The sequence below is a fragment of the Phoxinus phoxinus genome (genome assembly GCF_949152265.1).
Source record: "Phoxinus phoxinus genome assembly, chromosome: 7".
In the NCBI taxonomy this organism is placed as follows: Eukaryota; Metazoa; Chordata; class Actinopteri; order Cypriniformes; family Leuciscidae; genus Phoxinus; species Phoxinus phoxinus.
This window is the reverse complement of record NC_136882.1, coordinates 32,530,071-32,549,712: the sequence shown is the minus strand read 5'-3', so window position 1 is coordinate 32,549,712 and position 19,642 is coordinate 32,530,071. Positions and strand designations below refer to the sequence as shown.

The following is a 19,642-nucleotide window of genomic DNA, read 5'->3' as shown; positions in this document are numbered from 1 at the left end:
AAAGCATAAGAAGCATCTTAAGTATCTGATTACTAAATCAACACTGCAAAAATTCTGTTTTTCAGTAAAAACAAAACAAAAAAACAATCTAAACGGCCTTCAAAGAAATAGGTCTTGAATTTACTTGTTTCTTTTCTTTTTTTTAACCCCACTTTGCAAGTTGTAGTTTCCTATTTGAAGAGTCAATCAAATAAACTTCTCTTTGAGTTTATGCAAGGGGAAACTATTTGCTAACGGAGTAAGAAAAATAAACAATTCAAGATAAATTCTCTGAAAGTCTTGGTAAATCATTAAAAACTACATTTTGATGTTTTGAGGGGGTTTAGAAGTTGTATAAAGGAATATTCTGGGTTAAGTACATTTTTATGCTTTTTTTCTTCTTCTTTTTTAAACAAGGGACTGGTCAGATATGTTTGGGGTGTACCACAAATGCTGTCATTTAAACTTGAGCTGTACTGCACCCAGAATATTCCTACAGTGAACCAAACTAAATGGGCATTCAGAAGTCCATATGCCTCCTAGCAATAATGAAAAAAAAGTTTTTTTACCTCAATTTAAAAATTTGAATTCAGGCTGTGCTCCATGATCAGAGAACGCTTTTAGAGGACAAAGTGCATTTATAGCATAAAACGACATGCAGTTGGTGGTATAACATACTGCCTGTTAATATGTAAAAAAATACTCCCCAAAAATTTGAGGCAACATTAGATCTAAGACATGAATAGCAGATATCAGAGCTTGGTTTCAAAACGTGGCGAGAGGATCTGCAACCTATTGTCTACAAAAACCGCTTCCTATTTGAAATGGATTAAGTGATTTAACAATGCATTACGAGATTGCATTCTTCAGGAAGGTTACACTCAAAGCTGTATTAGATTTTTGGCCATAAAAGGGTATTTTTGAAGGCAGCAGTGCAACACCTGTATTAAGCAAAGACTATGCTCAACAACGTTTTATCTTTCATCGAGAAACCGCAAAAGGAAAAGCATATTTGTTACATGGGAATGAAAAGTATGTGTTTGGTGCACCAGGACAGATTATCTCAGAGGTTTTTAACCGAGTGGAGCTCAGCTGATCCTCTAAGGAGACGCAAACAAACCTGCTATTGTCACTTTCAGAGGGGTGCACTTAATACACCTAATCCCTGGCACCTGACAAGGTGAGGCCACACAGCAATGCCGACACAAAAGTCCAATGACAAGCAGAGGAAAGGGTTTAAGCTTTTGTTTCAATGGTAAATGTCAATTGAACTGGGCTAACAAGAACATACACAAAACCAGTGTCTTTATAAGCATGTTAGTTTAGAAGCAAATGCTCTGTGACTGCAAGTCAAATGTATGACTCTTATGAACTGGTTCTTTCAACTGAATTTGTGGAAAAAAAGACCCACAAATTAGTTTATGAAGTCAGTTCACTTAAGGCCAATTCACACTGCACCGACAGAGGACAAGACACTTCGTCAGGTTTTGTCGGATTAGTGTTACCCTCGTCTGCCTCTGTTGGCTTTGGTCAGCGTTTTTGCCGAATCTTCGTTTGTCGGGTCAAGGAATGTCTGAGAAGTGACGTACTGTAATCTGATGATTGTCTATGTTGGTCGCGTCTGTCGGTGCAGTTTGAATTGGCCTTTATTCACCAAACTTCAAATATACTAATCTTAAATGAACCAAGAACTTTTACTGTTTTAGGCTTGAGACTTATGTCACTCGGGCTTTCTTGCTTAAAACTCCAACTGTAAAATCTCAAACATGTAAAACCTGGAATCTGTTACTGTTTCTTGGTGTTGCTTCATTTTAAGATCTCTAGAGTCTGTCAGTGCCTGTTCACATTCCTGTAAGTAGTCATATCTAATGAAATAGGGGCCCACGGCTTCACTTTTCTGTGGGCATCCACTGACACACGAACCAGACATCCAGCATTCTTGGCATTCCCCTGTCAATCAGTGAGTAAAACTGATTTGACTTATATCACCACAACATTGTAATGATAGAGCCAAAGATCAACAACCCCGTGGGACATATCACAAAGCAATTAAATTTTCCATATGGAGATGTTAAACGTAACGTGATATAGGATGTACTGTATAATGAATCGTTTACAATAATAGAATCTCTACACACCATCTACAAGTGATATAAATTATGTGGTTTGGCAATGGTTTGCAGCAAACATTTTTTAGTTTTTTTTATATTTGCTATGGTTTAGTCAATAGCATTACCACAGATTTGGGACGCAGCCTAATGAAAATTGGCTACTGCGCAATATAACACATTTTCTTGCAATATAAACGATGTCTTCACTACGGAGAAGGTGGTGAATATAGAAAACAGAATGTTTTCAGACTGAGCAACTGCTCTATTTAGGGAGGTCCCCAGGTTTTGAAGCAAATGCTGGATTAGTAATCATGATTCTGAGTCTTTAATCTTCACACCTTTGGTGTCTTACTTATTTTAAGGGTCCCAAAGCCACAGAGTGAGAACTCCTATGTAATGACAAGCTTTTGGTTAGAGGCACAGCATACAAATTATAAAACTCTCTTTGTTGTTTATTTTACGCCATAATTTGGAGTTGGAGTTAGTTAGAGTCTCTCTTAAAGTTAGAGCCTTTAAATGATCATTTGATATGAATGTTAGTGAAGGCATAACACAACATAAGGCATTTAAGCTGTCATTTTTGTCTTCAAATAATCAGACCACCATTTTAGAGCCATTTTACAAAAGATCCCACAGCTTAGATCTTATTTCTAAATAATGGTCATGTTTATATCTAGTATTAGCCTACCATCCGATTTCAGTGATCCCTTCATAAGCTGTCAGATGGATGGGTCTCTTATTGTGTGAGTACAATTATCAATTACTGTCAATGTCACTATGCTAATGAGGAAATGTGTGAGGAAAAACAGTGATAATAAACAAAAGCATTTCAACAAAAATATTTTTCAAAATTATTAAGCACAACTGTTTTCAACATTGATATAAGAAGAAATGTTTCTCGAGCACCAAAATCAGCATATTTCTGATTTCTGTAGGATCATGTGACACTGAAGATTTGGGAAATGATGCTGAAAATGCAGCTTTTCAATTGGTGATGGTGAGCATAAAATACTTTTTTCAAGAACATTTATACCCTAAACATTTGAACAGTAGTGTATATGCTACATGTCCAAGCAGGTGTGCTCTCTTAGTCTACTTATGACACTGTATCTTGCATGAATGATGGTTAAATCACCACCCACCATTCTGCTCTGGTCAAAGCATTGCATTCTCATTCTGCTGCAGTTGCCAGGCTCATGAATCACCAGCAAAGATGCGTGCAGATAGTGTTTTCCAGACCTGCTGGAACAGGGATTTGTTAAAACAATACTGTCCAGACCCGGTATATGCTACACTTAAGTGAAAATGACTAAACTAAACTCTGGTTATCATCTTAGGTTTAAAACGGCTTCGCTCACGGATACAAAACAAGAGTGAACTAAAAGAGAAATGGAGCTTGCTTGGCACACAGAGCTACTCAAATTATCTAGAAATGCACAAAACAGAATCCCTGCCATGTCAAACCACACATTATCATCATAATCCCACTCTGTGATATCTCCAAAGGCAGAGTACTGCTTCATGGTGTCTTCACGGAAAACCCCAGATATCATGCGAACCGTACAGCTTCAAAACATATTCTTTGAAAGCACATCTCAAAGCTAGCATGAAATTCCACAGCATGGGGAATGAAACGGTCCCGACTTCAAACTTAATCCCTGTTGTTTGGTGACTGACTGTTAAAGAAAGCTAATACTTAAGGATTAGCAGACAGAATGTGACCTTTTTGCTTGTTTGTAAGAATGACTTGCCGATGAAACAGAACTACGAAGTAAACTTACCTCTACAAGCTCATATGTAACCATAACCTACCCTTCTTTGGTCGACATGTTAATCCTGTGTAATGAAGTAAGAAATTATCTAAGGGGTGACGTCTTGCCTCAAGCAACATCACAAGCTTTAGATTCAACAGGACCACTGAGCATGACAAAGGGGTCCTTCATCAGTCGGGCCGTGCCTGTCCCACAATTAGTGACAGGCAGGCTGAAAAGAGACCGGCGGTCGCATTGTTTTCCGTGAGACGATTTCCAAAGAGGGTCTAAGATTTCCAGCCACTCGACTCGAGATAATAAAGGGCAAAGGAATGATAATCTGAGGGAAAAATCTCTCTGAGAACTGTGGTGACACTTGCCTCAGGAGAGCACTCATTAACTCAATGTGTTTTGTAGACATGGTGAATGTGCCCCAACAGCAGGAGACATGAGACTCATAGCCAATGACTCTACATTTGAAAGTCCTAAGCTAGATAAAATCATGACATCAGTCAGCACCAGGTACCAACATGGACCTGACCCAACTAGTCTCTATTCTTATTGGACTAAACTCAGACTGACCTGGATTCCAGTGGAGATAAGACTGATCACTAGTTTTGTGCATTGTGGGAATCATGAGGAATTTAATGATTTTAGTTCTGATCCCATTGCCACTTCATGATTACGGTTCCTCTGTTCATTTTTAGAGGAAGCATCAAATAATCTAAATATACAATAGCTTACAAAAGTTGTTTACAACTTCTATGTTTTTTAGAGAGGTTTTTTATGCTCACCCAGGCTGTATTTATTTGATCAAAAATATAGTAAAAACTATCATATTACTACAAGTTAAAACTGTAAAGCTGTATCTATTTTAAAATGTAATTTCTTTCTGTGATGGCAAAGTTGAATTTTCAGCATCATTACTCCAGCCTTCAGTGTCACATGATCCTTCAGAAATCGTTCTAATATGCTGATTTGGTTCTCAAGAAACATTTCTTATTATTATCATAGTTGTGCTGCTTAATATTTTTGAGGATACATTTATTTAAATACCAGTATGCTATTATGAATAGAATGTTTAACAGAACAACATTAATTTGAAAAATATTGTTTTACCAGTACCTCAAAGCAGTTCTTCACTGAAGTTAATACATATACTGCAAATAAGCAAATCCAAAGAAACAAAGTGTTTTCACAATACTTGAAGGTCTCACTTTACAAAAAGAAAAACCAGGACAAAATACACTTAAAAGGCATAATATTTTTTCTTTTTAAACCTTGTGTAACAGTAATTTTCAAACATACAACAATGTAGCCAGGGTCATTGGTGCATAATGGAATTATCAACCTAGAGCACTTCAATGAACCATGTTCATTCTCTCCACCTAGTTACTGTAGAGCAAAGCAGCTTGGGAAATTTCAGCCAAAAAGCCTGGAACAAGAGAGTCAACTGTTGACTCGTCCAGAATGATGGCCCTCCCTCACTTGTTGTGTGGATAACTTTATAGCTTTGTAAAGAAATGGACTGGCAAATCTTTCACTGCTCTCTAAATGTTCTAACTACCCCACAATTGGCTTAATTCCCTTCCCTTTTTGTGAATCTCTCAAAGAATGGCACTGTGCCATCTGGCCTACATTACAGAGAAGAATAGATGACTTCCTTCACTGTTCAGAGACAGGACAGTTGTGGCCTCCAAGCATGCTGAGCAAAGTGATGCTTTGGCTTTTGTGCTGATACAAGCCCATGCAATTAAAAAAAAACACTCCCAAGTGCAAACTACTTAGATCTTCCAGCCCCTGCAGTCTGTTTTTATTTAGCAAATTAGATGCATCCTTATGGATCTCAATAAATGGTTTCAGCATCCATGGAGACATTTAAGGGATAGTTCACCCTAAAATACTCACATCGTTTACAAACCCATTGGACTGTTTGTTTTTTTCTGTAGAAAACACGACATGAAGACTGTTCAATACTATTTTCATTGCAATTACAAGGAATGGGAACTGAAGCTTTCAATCTTCAAGAAAAGAAAAGATACAAAAGCACCACAAAAGAATCATAAAAGAAGTTCATGACTCGTTCACTAGTTTATTTCAGGTATTGTGAGGTAATACAATAACTTTGCGTGAGGATCAGACCGCACAGATCTAAATAAATGAATGAATATTTGGGTAGGTATGATTTTTTTTTTGTTAGAGATTAATATTTGTATTCAACAAGGATACATTAAATTGATAAAGTCTTTACTGTAACTTTTGACCATTGTTATAAACAAAAAGTATAACTCAAATAAATTATGTTCTTTCTTTTCATCAAAGAATCCAGAAAAAAAATACTTACTGACCTGTTCAATTAATCGTTGATCTGGTTCACTGGGTCCATATGAGTACATTAGCACAGAAAATGTGGCGATATGCATGGACTAAAAGCTTAACTTTTGGTCCATTTCTCACACAAAGCTTTTGTATAACTTGAAATAAAGCATACTCGCTATGGGAACCACTTTTAATGTACCTTTCTTTTGCTTGTGTGTCCTTTTCTTAAGCTTGAATGCTTTAGTTCCCATTCACTGTTCTGCTTGTAAAGGGAAAAAACAAATACTATCTTCAGAAATTATCCTGCTGTGTTCCACAAAAGAAAGACTTTAGTTTAGGGTCCAATTCTCACTATTAATTAGTTACTTATTAGCATGCATAATACTAGGATACTGGCGGTTTATTAGTACTTATAAAGCACATATTAATGCCTTATTCTGCATCCAATACCTAAACTTAAACTACCTTACTAACTATTAATAAGCAGTAATTAGAAGTTTATTGAGACAAAAGTTAATAATTGGACCCTCAACTAAAGTGTGACAAAAAAATTAAATCAAGGTTTGGAACAAAATGAGCGTGAGTAAATGATGGCCATTTTTATTTGCGGGGTGAACTATCCATTTAATTCCTCAAGTCTTTAAATAAAGACACATCCTCTAAACTAAACTAAACCCACACACCCCTGACTCACCACTCTTGAAATCAGAGAAGGCAAGAAAATGGTCACAGCACAATATTTGCTCTATCCCAGCATGCCTTAACATGCCTCTAGCTGTCAAGGCAAAGAAGAGAGCCGCACTAGCAGTGAGAACCGAGAGGATCCTTGAATGCCATTTCATGTGACGTCCTATAGAAAAAGGTGTTGCTATAGAAAAAAAGGGTTTTTGCACCTGCCTCAAGAGGGCCTTTAGAGTGTTAAGTCTCATTGCATTCTTTCCCTGACAACTAAAGAGCATGAATGATACCGTCTCCCATATCTGACCTCAGCCCCCATTCCCAGAAGTCTCAGGAGAGACAGAATTGGTTAAAGGACCTCCGCAAATCTGTGTTTTGTTCTCAAGCCCACTGCCCTTGATGGTAATCTCCCCTGCTCAGGGGACAGACGTCTTTCACACCAATGGGAAGAGAGATTTATGTGGGGTGAAACAAGAGAAATGTCCGTGGACACCGCTGTTAGTGGAAGAATGAATGAAAGGAGGGAATTTCAAACATCATCTTTTAAAAGCTACTTAAATGAAATAGACAGTGAACAGTATTAAAACCCTATTTTAAAAACAGACAGTCTACAAAAAGAGAAGAAAGAACCCTGATCACTAGAAACCCTAAAATTCACAAGCACATAGAGCAGAAATAGATGCTGAATTGCCTGGAGCGACTAAAGGTATCAGTTCACTGGCCTTTGCCCTAATAGTCTTGTGTGGTGTACAGTGGTGGTCATTCAAATCCCACTTTCATTCATGAGAATAAAGGCGCTGGTATGGATTTCGTGGGATGTTGTATTTGGTTTCATCCAGCCCTGCGTTCAGCAGACTGTTTCTTGGGACATGTAAACACTTCTTAAGCTGGTGGGAGGATAAAGTGCCAGGTAACGGGATCTTGCTTCTCACACAGGGGCCAAACTACGCTTTGTGCCTGACAAATCTACACCTGGTTGGCATGGGAACCATTTTTCTATTGGCAGCCCATCATTATTGACCAATTGTCAAGGTCTATGACTAGATGACTATCTGCACAAGCATATTTTATATCTCCTATTAGAAAACATGTCGGAGCAAGAAAAAAGTGGGAGGTAGAGCTGTGCGACAGAGTATTTACGATTTATTCACTGTTATTTTGTTGGATATATAAAATTCATTTATGTCAAGAATATTTCAATAGTTTAATGCAATTTATTTAGCCATTAAAAGTCTACATTCTGAGTGCATTAGCACAGATACATTTTATTGAAATGTAATAAAATGTCTCAATTGAGTTTTTCCGTTTTTGTACAGTCTATTTTAAAGAATCAGTTAATTTGGTTGATTATTTTTAACTATATTTAACAGTAATTTCCCTCCTGTGTTTTAACATTTTGAATGCAACAATGGCTCATTGGTCAAGATATAAAATGTATTGAACATTTTTAAAAGGCTGAAATATATTGTGACTATTTTTAAAAGCAATATCGCCCTAGTGTCAGCGGTGATTTACTTGCATATAAAAAAAATACTTACACAATCACGTCTGCATGCCAGAAAATTCTCACTAAATCACTATTTAAATGATCACCTTGGAAGTTAAAATGATTTGCTTGCAGGCAAGATAAAAACAAGTTCAGCTCTCATCTATTCCAATTACACATAAAAATTGTTATAGAGAACAATTATTCAAAACAGTACTCGTGTGCCAGCTGCCATTTAGAAGACATGAAATGAAAAATTACTGTAATTAGAGACATAAGATCATCATATAAACTATTTTTCAGTTGGCTTTTTGTTATTACCAATTTCTTTTTCTTTTTTTTGGGGGGGGGGGGGGGTATGACTCTTTACAATCAGACTCAATTTGACAGTTTTATAAAATGTAAATATGAATTAGTGTTTTTATATATATTTTATATATAATGGTTTATTATGTTCACCAAGGCAACATTTGATCAAAATACATAAACAGTTTCAAAATATTTTAAAACGCAATTTATTCCTGATGGCAAAGCTGAATTTTCAGCAGCCATTATTTTAATCTTCAGTGTCACATGATCCTTCAGAAATCATTCCAATATTCTGATTTGGTGCTCAAGAAACATTTCTTATTTTTATCCTTGTTCGTCAACGGTTGTGCAGTTTAATATTTTTGTGGAAACCGTGGGGTTGCAGTTTTTTCAGGATTCTCTGATGAATAGAAAGTTCAAGTATACTTTGTTTTGTAGCAAAGTAAAAGTTTTTACTATCACTTTTGATTAATTGAATGCATCCTTACTGAATAAAAGTATTTAATAATAAAAATAACAATCTCCTAAACATCCTTCATCCTGGCTTACAAGCGACAGGCCAAAAAATCCATTCTATCCGCCTCAGATCCAATGAAGTGCAACTGTACACAGATGACAACAGACAGTAATAAAGATAACGCGCAGTTGTCCCCAAGCCCATCCGTCTGCCCCTCCTTATCAACACAATCTTCTTCCTCAACAGCTGCAAAAGCAAGACACTATCTGTAAAACCCAAATAGGAAGTCAATCCATCATCTCTTACACAATACATCTTACAATAAAAGCACACACAGTGTCTATATCCGCATAATGCGATTTCGGCAAAAGTCAACTTTTCCTATTTGCCTTTAATGCCTTTAAACCACAGGTGCCTTTTCGGGGGATTTTGAGATGTGTACAGAACCCATTGGCCTGTCATTTGTCAAATAACGCCATAGAAGTAAACTGCCGCCACAATTACAGGTGAAGGGAGCAAAAAGGAAGGGTTTCAACCTAGGCAGGAAGGACTTCAGGAGCACTCAGGGACCGCTCAGTGGACGATTAGCCATGATGATGGTAGGTTGCGGGCCATAAAGAGTATTACAAATCGTCCTTTCATGACCCAAGAGCTGTAATTATGGTTTTCCTATTGGTTTTGGCACTAACGCACAATGTGAGTCCAAGAGGTTCAGACACCAAGGACTGACACAAAAAATTTTTTTTTACAAACAACAGCTGTTAGCCTTTACAGCATCACCCTAAAAAGGAAGAGGACATGCTACAGCAAATTCAGATCAAAGCTTTTGGAGAATAAATATATCTAGTGGTATTAGAGTACATTAGTACGTGTTTGCGAATATTTTATGGAATTCAATTGTGGTTTAAAGCTTTGAAGATCACTAAATCGCCACTTAGAATAGGCCTAATTGTCTCGGGAAGATATCATTTAGACAGAGCTGCGTTTATGGCACTGGACCAAAATGAGAGACCTTTCAGCTTTGACCTTATGAATAGCCACAGCGCACACCTGCTTTTATTGAGAGGACACAAATGCACTGGTGGAACAGCGGATAGCTCATTGTGCCAAGCAAACAAAGAGCAAATCTCACTTTGTGACCAATAAAGTTTAAGAACCTAGTTGAAATAGTGACCCAGCTTACTAGAAACGTGACCGGCAACTCTTCAACCCTTTACAACTGTGATTGCTTAAGTTTATGGTCATTTCTATGGATAATGTGTATAATAAACAAATTGGGCTCTAAATGAAATGTATCAAACAAAAGAGTAACCCACGGACTGAATGATTTACCTGCTGCAAACACTACACTCCTGATCTTATCAACTCTAAATCTCGGACATTACGCATGCTATTAGAATGCACATCCTTTAAGCCCCCCAACTATTGTGTGGTAAAGTAAAAATGACAAGCATTAAGGAGAAACATATGTTCTCATTCCTGTCACTGAATGTTAGCGATACCCTCCGTTCTTGCAGGATTAATGTGAACAGATTACGACACCGTGCTGTAAAACACAGATGTGTCGCATGTCAGTTCCCATTCATCAGTGCGGTCCCCACCCTTTTAGCTGGCATGTTGGGAGTATCACATCTCCAAAACATGCATAAGCACATCTGTAGAGATAAGCCATTATTTTGCCATTTTGGGCTCACTGGTTAATAAATGTACCCACTTGGCTGATTAACAGAAAAGAGTACTTTTTTACCCATACTGACCAACATCTATCCTAGACCCTACTTGGATGAATGGATTGCCTTGAAGACCAGTCTTAGGTAACTTTGCCAGATTGTTCCAAACAATAAAGTCCCAGCCTGTGTTGCATATGTCGCCTCCATAGGTTTCAATTTCAAATATTGTGAGGCAAAAAGCCACGTGCAGCACAGCAGGCAAACCCAATGCATGAACTTCGGTCAATATTTTTAATGTCAAGGTGTGAGATATGCCTCATTGCATATACTGTCTGTAGGTCATTGCTGGGTCAAGTTGACTAACTAAACACATTCCCCATAAAAAAGGACAACATAATTTCTGCATGATGAGGCAGAGGAAATCTATTCTGCATGCTTTCCCAGTATATGCACAGTTTTTGTTTACTTTTGTATCATAAAAAATTTTGTTAGTGTGAGGGGTCACCACTTCATTTTTTCAATATAAAAAAAGCAAAACCAGTTGAGAACCACTGATCTAGAGAGATTTTCCCCATGAACTGTTCATTTATAAACAATGTTATGAGAACATCGCATGGAGTATGCACTACTGATCTAAAACACAAGCAACGGATAAAGTTTGGGATGCTTCAATTGAATTTTTGATAGTGGAAAAGTGGAAAATTAGTTATTATTCTGCTTGACAACTTCACAAATCCTTTGCATCACCGGTTACCAGATCACAATGCCTCTAAGTTTAATGATAAATCCAGACTCTTTGTACTGATGGGGTACATGAGAAGTGCACAAACACACATTCTCTCTCTCTCACTCACTCACTGACCCTCTCACACACACATACTTTAGCCATCTCTTGATCCCAGGGGCTCCCATTCTCACAAAGTGGGTTAAATACAGCCCATTTAGCTCACCGGATAATGCCGTCTCCACTGCTCCCCTTGAAAAGAGTTTCAAGGGTGGGTTAAAGAAAAATTCAATTCACATCTCTGCATCAACACTTCTCAGACAGAGAAACGAGGCCCCCACTAGAGTCTACTATAAGTGAATCTGTTTATCGACTGGAAAATCTGTGGATTACTGAAACCACAGGAGTTGCTGAGCCGGGACAGGGCTTGAGAACATCCATTTCCACTTCTTAATTTCTTCTAAATGGTAACACACAAATAAAATATGTCCAAGCTGCCATCCATGCACACAAAAAAAGTAAAAAAAAAAGAACCATAAAAGCATGCAAGTCTGAAAATAATGACAAAAAAGTTAATCTCTGGCTGAACTATTCCTTTAAGAAAGCACTGGCATTCACCAACAAGAATGCTGCTAACTAAAAGGTTACGCTTCACAGGCGGATCACGCCTTTTCGTCAAACATTTCATAGATCATCTGTGTAAAGAGTAAATGAAACCTCAAGGACTTTGTTGTAATGATTAAATGTATCTGTGTCATGAAAATGAAGGCAACTTTTTGTTTTTAAAATATGATTAGCGAATAGTGCCTGTGGGCGTTCAAAGGACTCCGTAAAACATGTTAAGGCAGTTAACATAAATCTAGCATCAGAACTTTCATTTAAAGCCATCATGTCATATCATGTTTAATCCACCCTTTTTAACCTCACCAACAAATTCCCAACAATAAATTATTTCATAATGGATATGCAACACAAAGTTGACGCTATTTTCTGAAGCTAAAGTAACTTCTGAGATCATCAATCCAACAAGAAACAGATGAGATCTTTACTTAATAAAGTAATGTTAAGAAGCATCAGTAATCAAAGAGTTGTCAGAGTTCTTTTGTCCAAAGTCTCAAAATAAATCAACAAGTGTTAGGTCATCGATACATAAATTAATGAACCCATAAATTCATTTTCATTAATGACTACCAACAGTTGTGTTTTAAAAGTGCTACAAACTAACTTTCCTTTCTTTTTGCCAAAGTAACTTAAGTTATTCATATCACCTCTGTTTATAGAACTATTGTATAAAACCAAAATCACATTTGCAATCGAGTTTGCAACTTAAAAAGCTGGTCTAACTAAAGCACTGCACACAGAGAGCAGGTCACTGAGGTTATTTGGTCTCCAGGTTTCCCTGAGCACGAAGAAAGCTTTGTTTTGGGTAAAAGCGTATTGTTATTTGCAGCCACAGAGTAGAGGTCTTCAGGTGAACCCGTTGACCCGTTGACCCGGGACCCGACCCGGGACCCGTACGGGTTCGGGTCTATATTTTAAATGATCAGCCGGGTCCGGGTCGGGTCGAATCTATTACTTCGGGTCCCGGGTCTGTTTAACATTGTGTGTAATACCCGTGCGAGTCATCAAATCTCAAAAATGCGTCTTGTCACACTCATATTTAATATATTTTAAATCAGTAACATAATCTGAGGTGAACTGTCACATGAATGTTTACTTTGACACTCAAAATAAATTGCGTTAAAAAGCATATTTTAGGTTGATCCATCCAGCTAGCGCGCATTTGCAGTCAAGCGCGTGTCATGTTTCTATGGCAACCAGTTACCAGAGGCAGAGCTTCAGTGAGGGACAGCCAAACCGCGCTTTAGATTTTACAATGTCAATTAATTGTTTTGTTCAATCTTAAAGTTTTAGTGGTCAGATTCAGACTCGATGATGCAGAGCAGAGAGCACGGAGATGTTAAATAACGTCAGCGCAGCGGCCATGGCACTGAACGAGCAATCGTTATTATAGTTCAAAAAGGCAAACAGCCAAAAGTTTTGTGCGAGTTAGCAGCTAACTCGTTTAATTTGTCATCCGTCACCGTGAGTCCGTGACATCAAGTGGACGTTTGAAGCTGAAATAACAAGGATTAAGCTTGGACTTGGTGGAATAACGAGAGGAATAACATGGATAACTTTCTTGTCGGAGCCGAAGGATTGTAACGTTAATGCATCACAGCCAGTCAGGTAACGTAACGTTAACGTTACAAGGAAAGGATGGAGAGACTACTAACTTTACGCTGCTACGGCTCCTTAAATTAGGTAAGACAAAAAGTTGTAATTTTTCGCAACAGGTTTATTGACTTGTAATAGCAGTTTAAGGTGGAAAATGTGACAATCGGGTCCAGTCGGGTCTGTGTCTTCCCGGCAGTTTCGGGTCCAGCTTACAAAAATAATCGACGGGTCCAGGTAGGGTCTTGTTAGGCATTTATCGGGTCTGCACGGGTCCGGGTCCAGCTTTTGAAATAATAGTCGGGTCCGGGTCGGTTCGGTGTAGCAAATTACGGGTCCCTTCCGGTTCGGGTAAGAATTTTTGGACCCGTGAAGACCTCTACCACAGAGTTCTCAACAGGACGTTCCTGCCTCCTATCGCTTAGGCATCCATATACAGCAGGTGGGAAGCCTTGTTTGCTGTGATTTTTAATGCAGAATTTCGCTCAGCGATTAAATATCCCGGCGGGGTGTCCTTTTACAGCTGTTCTCCTCCGGCCTGCTGTGCAGCCTCGGGCCACGATCAGTCAAAGAGAGACAAATTGATGGCATGACAAAAGAAAAGTCCACCATGAGGCAAGAAAGTAGTCTGCACTCTGACAGTCCCAGCACAAAGTCAGGAAACTGATCTGAGATCATTTCAAATACAGTGCAGCTCTCTCCCAACAGGGTAACATTTTATAATAAGTTTCATTAATAAAACTCAACTGAAAAATGAACTGAAGTTTAATGACGTATATTTTTTTTTAAGAAGTGCATGATCATCATATGACTTGACAGTTTAATAACATTTGTAAGTATTTTAATTACATTAAATAATGATCTGTTATTCATGATGTAATGTTTAATAAGTTCATTAGTAAACATTAACAAGCACATTCTTTCATATTTCTAGCTATGTGAAGATATTAAGTAATTATCAGTTAATCATTAAATAACGTTTGTTAATTATTTATTAATTAAAGTTATTATAAAGTGTTACCCTCAACAATACTACATCGCTAAAACATCAAACAGACATTGACATGGAGTCGCACAGTGAACACTTGATCTCTCTGTAACCCTGGCACATCAAGAATTTACTACCTCCCATAAATCTATGAACCCAACCAGGCAAGCAGACCTTCATGGTATATGTTATTTGAGATGCAACCCTCAAAAATGCAAATGACACACCCACAAACTTTGATGCAAGTTTGCCCATTATCCCTCTATAATGTGACGACAGCAACAGTGATCTCTGTCAATCAAATATTTATAGAGAGGTTCTCAGTTTCTTAGATCTCTCAGTTTCAGAGCAGCCTTACATGACAGCTGTACATTTTCTTAATTAAATGGTCTGCAACTGAAGTCATGGCAGAACGATACACATGGGAAGAGACATAACTTCCCGAACTACTGTATGGTGTAGGCAGATCCCACAAACCACCACAGAAACTTTAAACAAGTCCAGGCTAACGCTCACAAAATTACTGAGAAAGACACCAGATGGAGTCAAATTTGGCATCAGACCTAGGCTACCAACTAAAAAAAAAAAAAAAAAAAAAAATCCAAACCTGTCAAAATATTTTGATGTACACCTGTTAAGTTTGGAAGATTAAAAAATAAAAATAATGACCACCATATTTAAAAAATATAGTAAAAAAAAAAAAGTTTTTTTTTTAAATGCAGTTCTGCTGGCCAAAAAAATCCTTACTGTTGAACCAGATAGATAGATAGATAGATAGATAGATAGATAGATAGATAGATAGATAGATAGATAGATAGATAGATAGATAGATAGATAGATAGATAGATAGATAGATAGATAGATAGATAGATAGATAGATAGATAGATAGATCAGTCCAGATCATCAGTAAACTAAAAACTTAGTAACTAAGTTTCTTCACAAAATGTATTAGGCTTCTATTAGACATGATGTTTTTGATCAAATACTGCAGCACCACAGATAATGAAGTCTGTATGTCTCGTTGACTTTTCAACAAGTCTAAGCACACACATGTGCCAGTGGTCCAGCTCGCATCTGATAGTGTACTCACCTCTCCTCTGCGATGCAGCCGGTGACAGAGCGATGAACACACAGAACATCAACCGCTCCAGAAACAACAGACACCTGCAACGATCACCCACATTTGCTTAGTTTTCCCCCCATCTTCATCATTTACACTCTAAAAAGATTCTAAAGTGCATTTCTCACTTATACCTTCTTGCCATTTCAGTTTTTAAAACTGGTCCGTTCCGACAGCTACATGGGATCCTGGTTGGAAGGTGGATGAAAGTTTCCCGCTTTAGAGTGAGAACAACCCTCGCGCCAGTGCAACAGCTGATGAGAGTGATCCGAGAGAACACCGATGAACGACACGGGGAGAGAGAGAGAGAGAGGACAGCGGCACACGAACACCTCTGGGTCCTAAAGCCTACCGACGCAACCCACCTGACCCCTGTGACGCCATGCGCTCTCGATGGCAATGGAAACCCTAGGAGACCATGCTTTGTTCGTTTTGTTTTTGAATTATTGTCTTGTTCTCTTGTACTAACTTTTTAACTTTTCTCATGACTTTCAAATAGCAGTTTTAGCAGAAAGTTGTTTTCTTAAGAACTTAACTTTTTTTGTTATCTTGATATGGGCCACAGTTTTCTTGAGACATCAATAGATGCTTTAGTTTTTTTTTCCTGGTCTAGAAGTACTAGTACAAATTGAACATATTTTTAAAGGGGTGGTAAAGTATTATTTCACTTTTCTAACTTTAGTTAGTGTGTAATGTTGCTGTTTGAGCATAAACAACATCTGCAAAGTTACAACGCTCAAAGTTCAAAGCAAAGGAAGATATTTGCTTTTAAAGAAAAGGACTACAACAAACGGCTGGTAGGGACTAACGTTACATGACATTCCTCCGGGGTTAGTGACATCAGCAACCCTAAAATGTCCATGTTGAGAAGAGAAAAGTTGTTGTATAAGAGTACATTTGTGAGCCAGCTCAAACTTTAGCATCCATCTTTTCACATGCAATAGAAAGTCACTCTGTGTGCATCTCACAACAGTTCCTATACGAGCGATTTATAGATTATCATGACAGAATATCCTAATTGAAGATAGTTAACTCCACATCAGCAACATAAATTCATCAACTACCATTCAGCGACATCCTGTTGCATTCTACATGTTGTCACTTCTTCTTGAGTCTCTCCATCTTTGTCTGACTCCGTTTAAACATTAAAGGGCACCTATTATGGAATTTTGAAATGTACCTTTCATGTAGTGTGTAACATAGATCTAAGTGAACAAAAACATCCTGCAAAGTTTGAAATATGAAAGTGCACCGTATATAAAGTTATTGTCTTTCAAAAGTAAGAGTCGACTCGGAGTCATTTTTATGAATCGTTAGAAGACCGAAGCTTTTTCTCTGACTAGATGACGTCAACTTGTAAAGTTATTTGAATACGATACGCCCACTTATTGCGCTCCAAGGCCAGCAGGGAAAACTTGAAAACATCATGGCGACGAGACGCTGTGTTCTGAAGTGCGGCTCAAATGCCAACTTTTTTCATCTGCCCAAGGAGGAGCATTTGAAGACTAAGTGGCTACAATTCATACAACTATACCACAGAAGTATATAGTCCGAGCCTTGTGCTTTGCTCGCGCCATTTTGAAGACGATTGCTTTTTAAATGCAATCAAACTTGGATTCGCGAGCCGGCTGATATTGAAGGAAGGTTCATTTCTAAGTGTATTTGCATCAGCTTCCTCCTCCGTATCACAACCTGTAAGTGTTATTAATAATTGTTGCTTTTATGTTTAGCATGCTTAATTATTATTTTGTTTGATGTGTAAGCACCGTTTAGCTTCTAAGTCTTCAATGGCAATTGTATTGAGATATGTGAAGTGTTTGTCGTTGTTTTCGGAGTTGTCTTAAAGAATAGAGTAATACCTCGTAGTAACGTAACTGCATTTTTTTTTTTTTGTAAAAACGTTATGTTTATGCATCGGGCTAACGCAAACAAAGACTGATTGTGCTTTTACAATATGAACTCTGGGCTATGCTCGCTAACATACATAACATTAAATTCTTTATCTTATTTTTAGTTTTTTACTACAAACTACAAAGCAGTGGACTATAATCATTATTATAACACAATTTAATTGATAAAAGCATCATTGTACTCCGTGTTAAACAATAAGTATTATCTCTGAAAACACTGTTGGGTCATCTGACCAATAGCAGATTAGCGTCGCGCAAAGGAGGGGTTTGGAAAAATGAGTCGTTGAACGAATCATTTGGGAGTCGGTGAGCAAATCAGGTAAAAATAAATGCATATTATACGAAAACAAAAGTGTTTTTTGACATTGCATGCACGTAAAACTGTTGTTAGGGACTCCCAACAACATTAGGAACATTTTAAATGTCATAATAGGTGCCCTTTAAAGACAGAACAGTTTCTGTCATTTTATTGTGTCTGCGTGAGGTAATCACAGCTGCTAACACACACACACACACACACACACACACAAGCTCTTAAAACACCGCCCTCTGCAGAAGCTCATTTGCATTTAAAGGCACAAAACGGTGCGTTTTTGCAAACCCTCAAAAAGTGACAACTTTAACATGCTTTATAAAAATATCTGTGGGGTATTTTGTGCTCAAACTTCACACACACTCTGGGGACATCAGAGATTTATTTTACATCTTGTGAAAATGGCATTTTACCATCCCCTTTAAATTGAATATTGCAGCTTCATGGATGAGCGATTAGATTTTTTTTCTTGAAAGAAATAAGTTCAAAGTTGAGAGAAAGAATAAAAGACAACATACTTGAAAAAAAAATACTAAGTAAATCTACAAAATTCAAAATTGTACATTTTAATAATTTTTTTAATAACTCTAGTTAATTAAAAATTACTTGTGAAAAAACTATTGATGTTTTGAATTTTGTGTAAACAGAGCAACTACGTATGAAGAAAAAATATTGTTAGTCATATGGCTTTATCTAAAAGACTGCAGAAATCTGTGTGAGGAAGAAAAAAAACTTTTGGATTTCTTTGATGAAGCTGAATGTTGTTTTGCATACTTCTTAAATGTTATTTTTAATGTATTAAAAGTGTGTAAACAGCACCAAACTAAAAGTCAAAAACATTTACGCTCTCTCTTTCATTCACTGAACAGATTGCACATTTTGTTTGACAACACATGTGGTGCAAAAAATGTATACATTTGGCATCACCAGACGGATTTGCAGAAATAAGGACAAAAATTGTAAACAGGTTTCCTAAACATCTCTCAATCCACCATTGGTCAACCAAGGGGACAGTCCCGCTGCAAACTCACACCATTGGTTGAGTCAATGTTGCAGAGCAATGTTTTGATAACCTACAGTAAATAGCTTAGACTGTCTCTGCATGTTAACCTTGAATATGAGACCGTATTTTCACATGGGAAACTTAAGATACTTTGTTTGTACTGAGGAAAGTTTGAGAAAAAGGGTCATCAAAAGAGAAACAAATCTGATGCTGTCTCTGACTAGGAACAATTCTGAATGTGTGCAGAGTTCCTCCTATGCTTCCAGCCCTAATTTGTCTTCCCGATGAACTTGTCACCAGCGCTCTTGAGCGAAGCATGACCCGGAGTGCAGTTTTAACTTGGGGTTACGTGGTGTACTTGTGCAATGCAACGGATAAGGTGCAAGTCCATTGTGAGCAGAGTGCTTCTCACACATAAAAGTTAATCACTCCTCAAATATGTCTGTCACTGTCTGGTATGCTGTCAGTTAGAAAGGACTCATAAAATCCGAAACCAGATAAGATGTGTCCAATGAGCTCACGACATGATAATTCTTCAGATTCTTACCGATCGCAAATGCTCATTCATGAGCACTTTGGGCAAACATGCTTCTAGACATAGTATAATAT

The 19,642-nt window shown here is 37.6% G+C and overlaps 1 protein-coding gene across 3 annotated transcripts in view; it reads right to left on the bottom strand.

Annotated features, from left to right (window-relative positions):
- Window positions 1-16,081, bottom strand: part of col18a1a (collagen type XVIII alpha 1 chain a) — an 83,381-nt gene extending 67,300 nt beyond the window's left edge. For 2 of the 3 annotated variants that reach the window (XM_079617874.1, XM_079617876.1), the window contains exons 1-2: window positions 15,942-16,074; window positions 15,778-15,851 (exon numbers count right to left, since the gene is read on the bottom strand). In XM_079617874.1, the coding sequence (XP_079474000.1) occupies window positions 15,778-15,851; window positions 15,942-15,952 (85 nt within the window). In that variant the 5' untranslated portion in view covers window positions 15,953-16,074. Of the gene's footprint in view, window positions 1-15,777; window positions 15,852-15,941 lie in introns of all 3 variants that reach the window. The other variant, XM_079617875.1, reaches the window with a different exon arrangement.
- Between the last annotated feature and the right edge of the window lie 3,561 nt (window positions 16,082-19,642).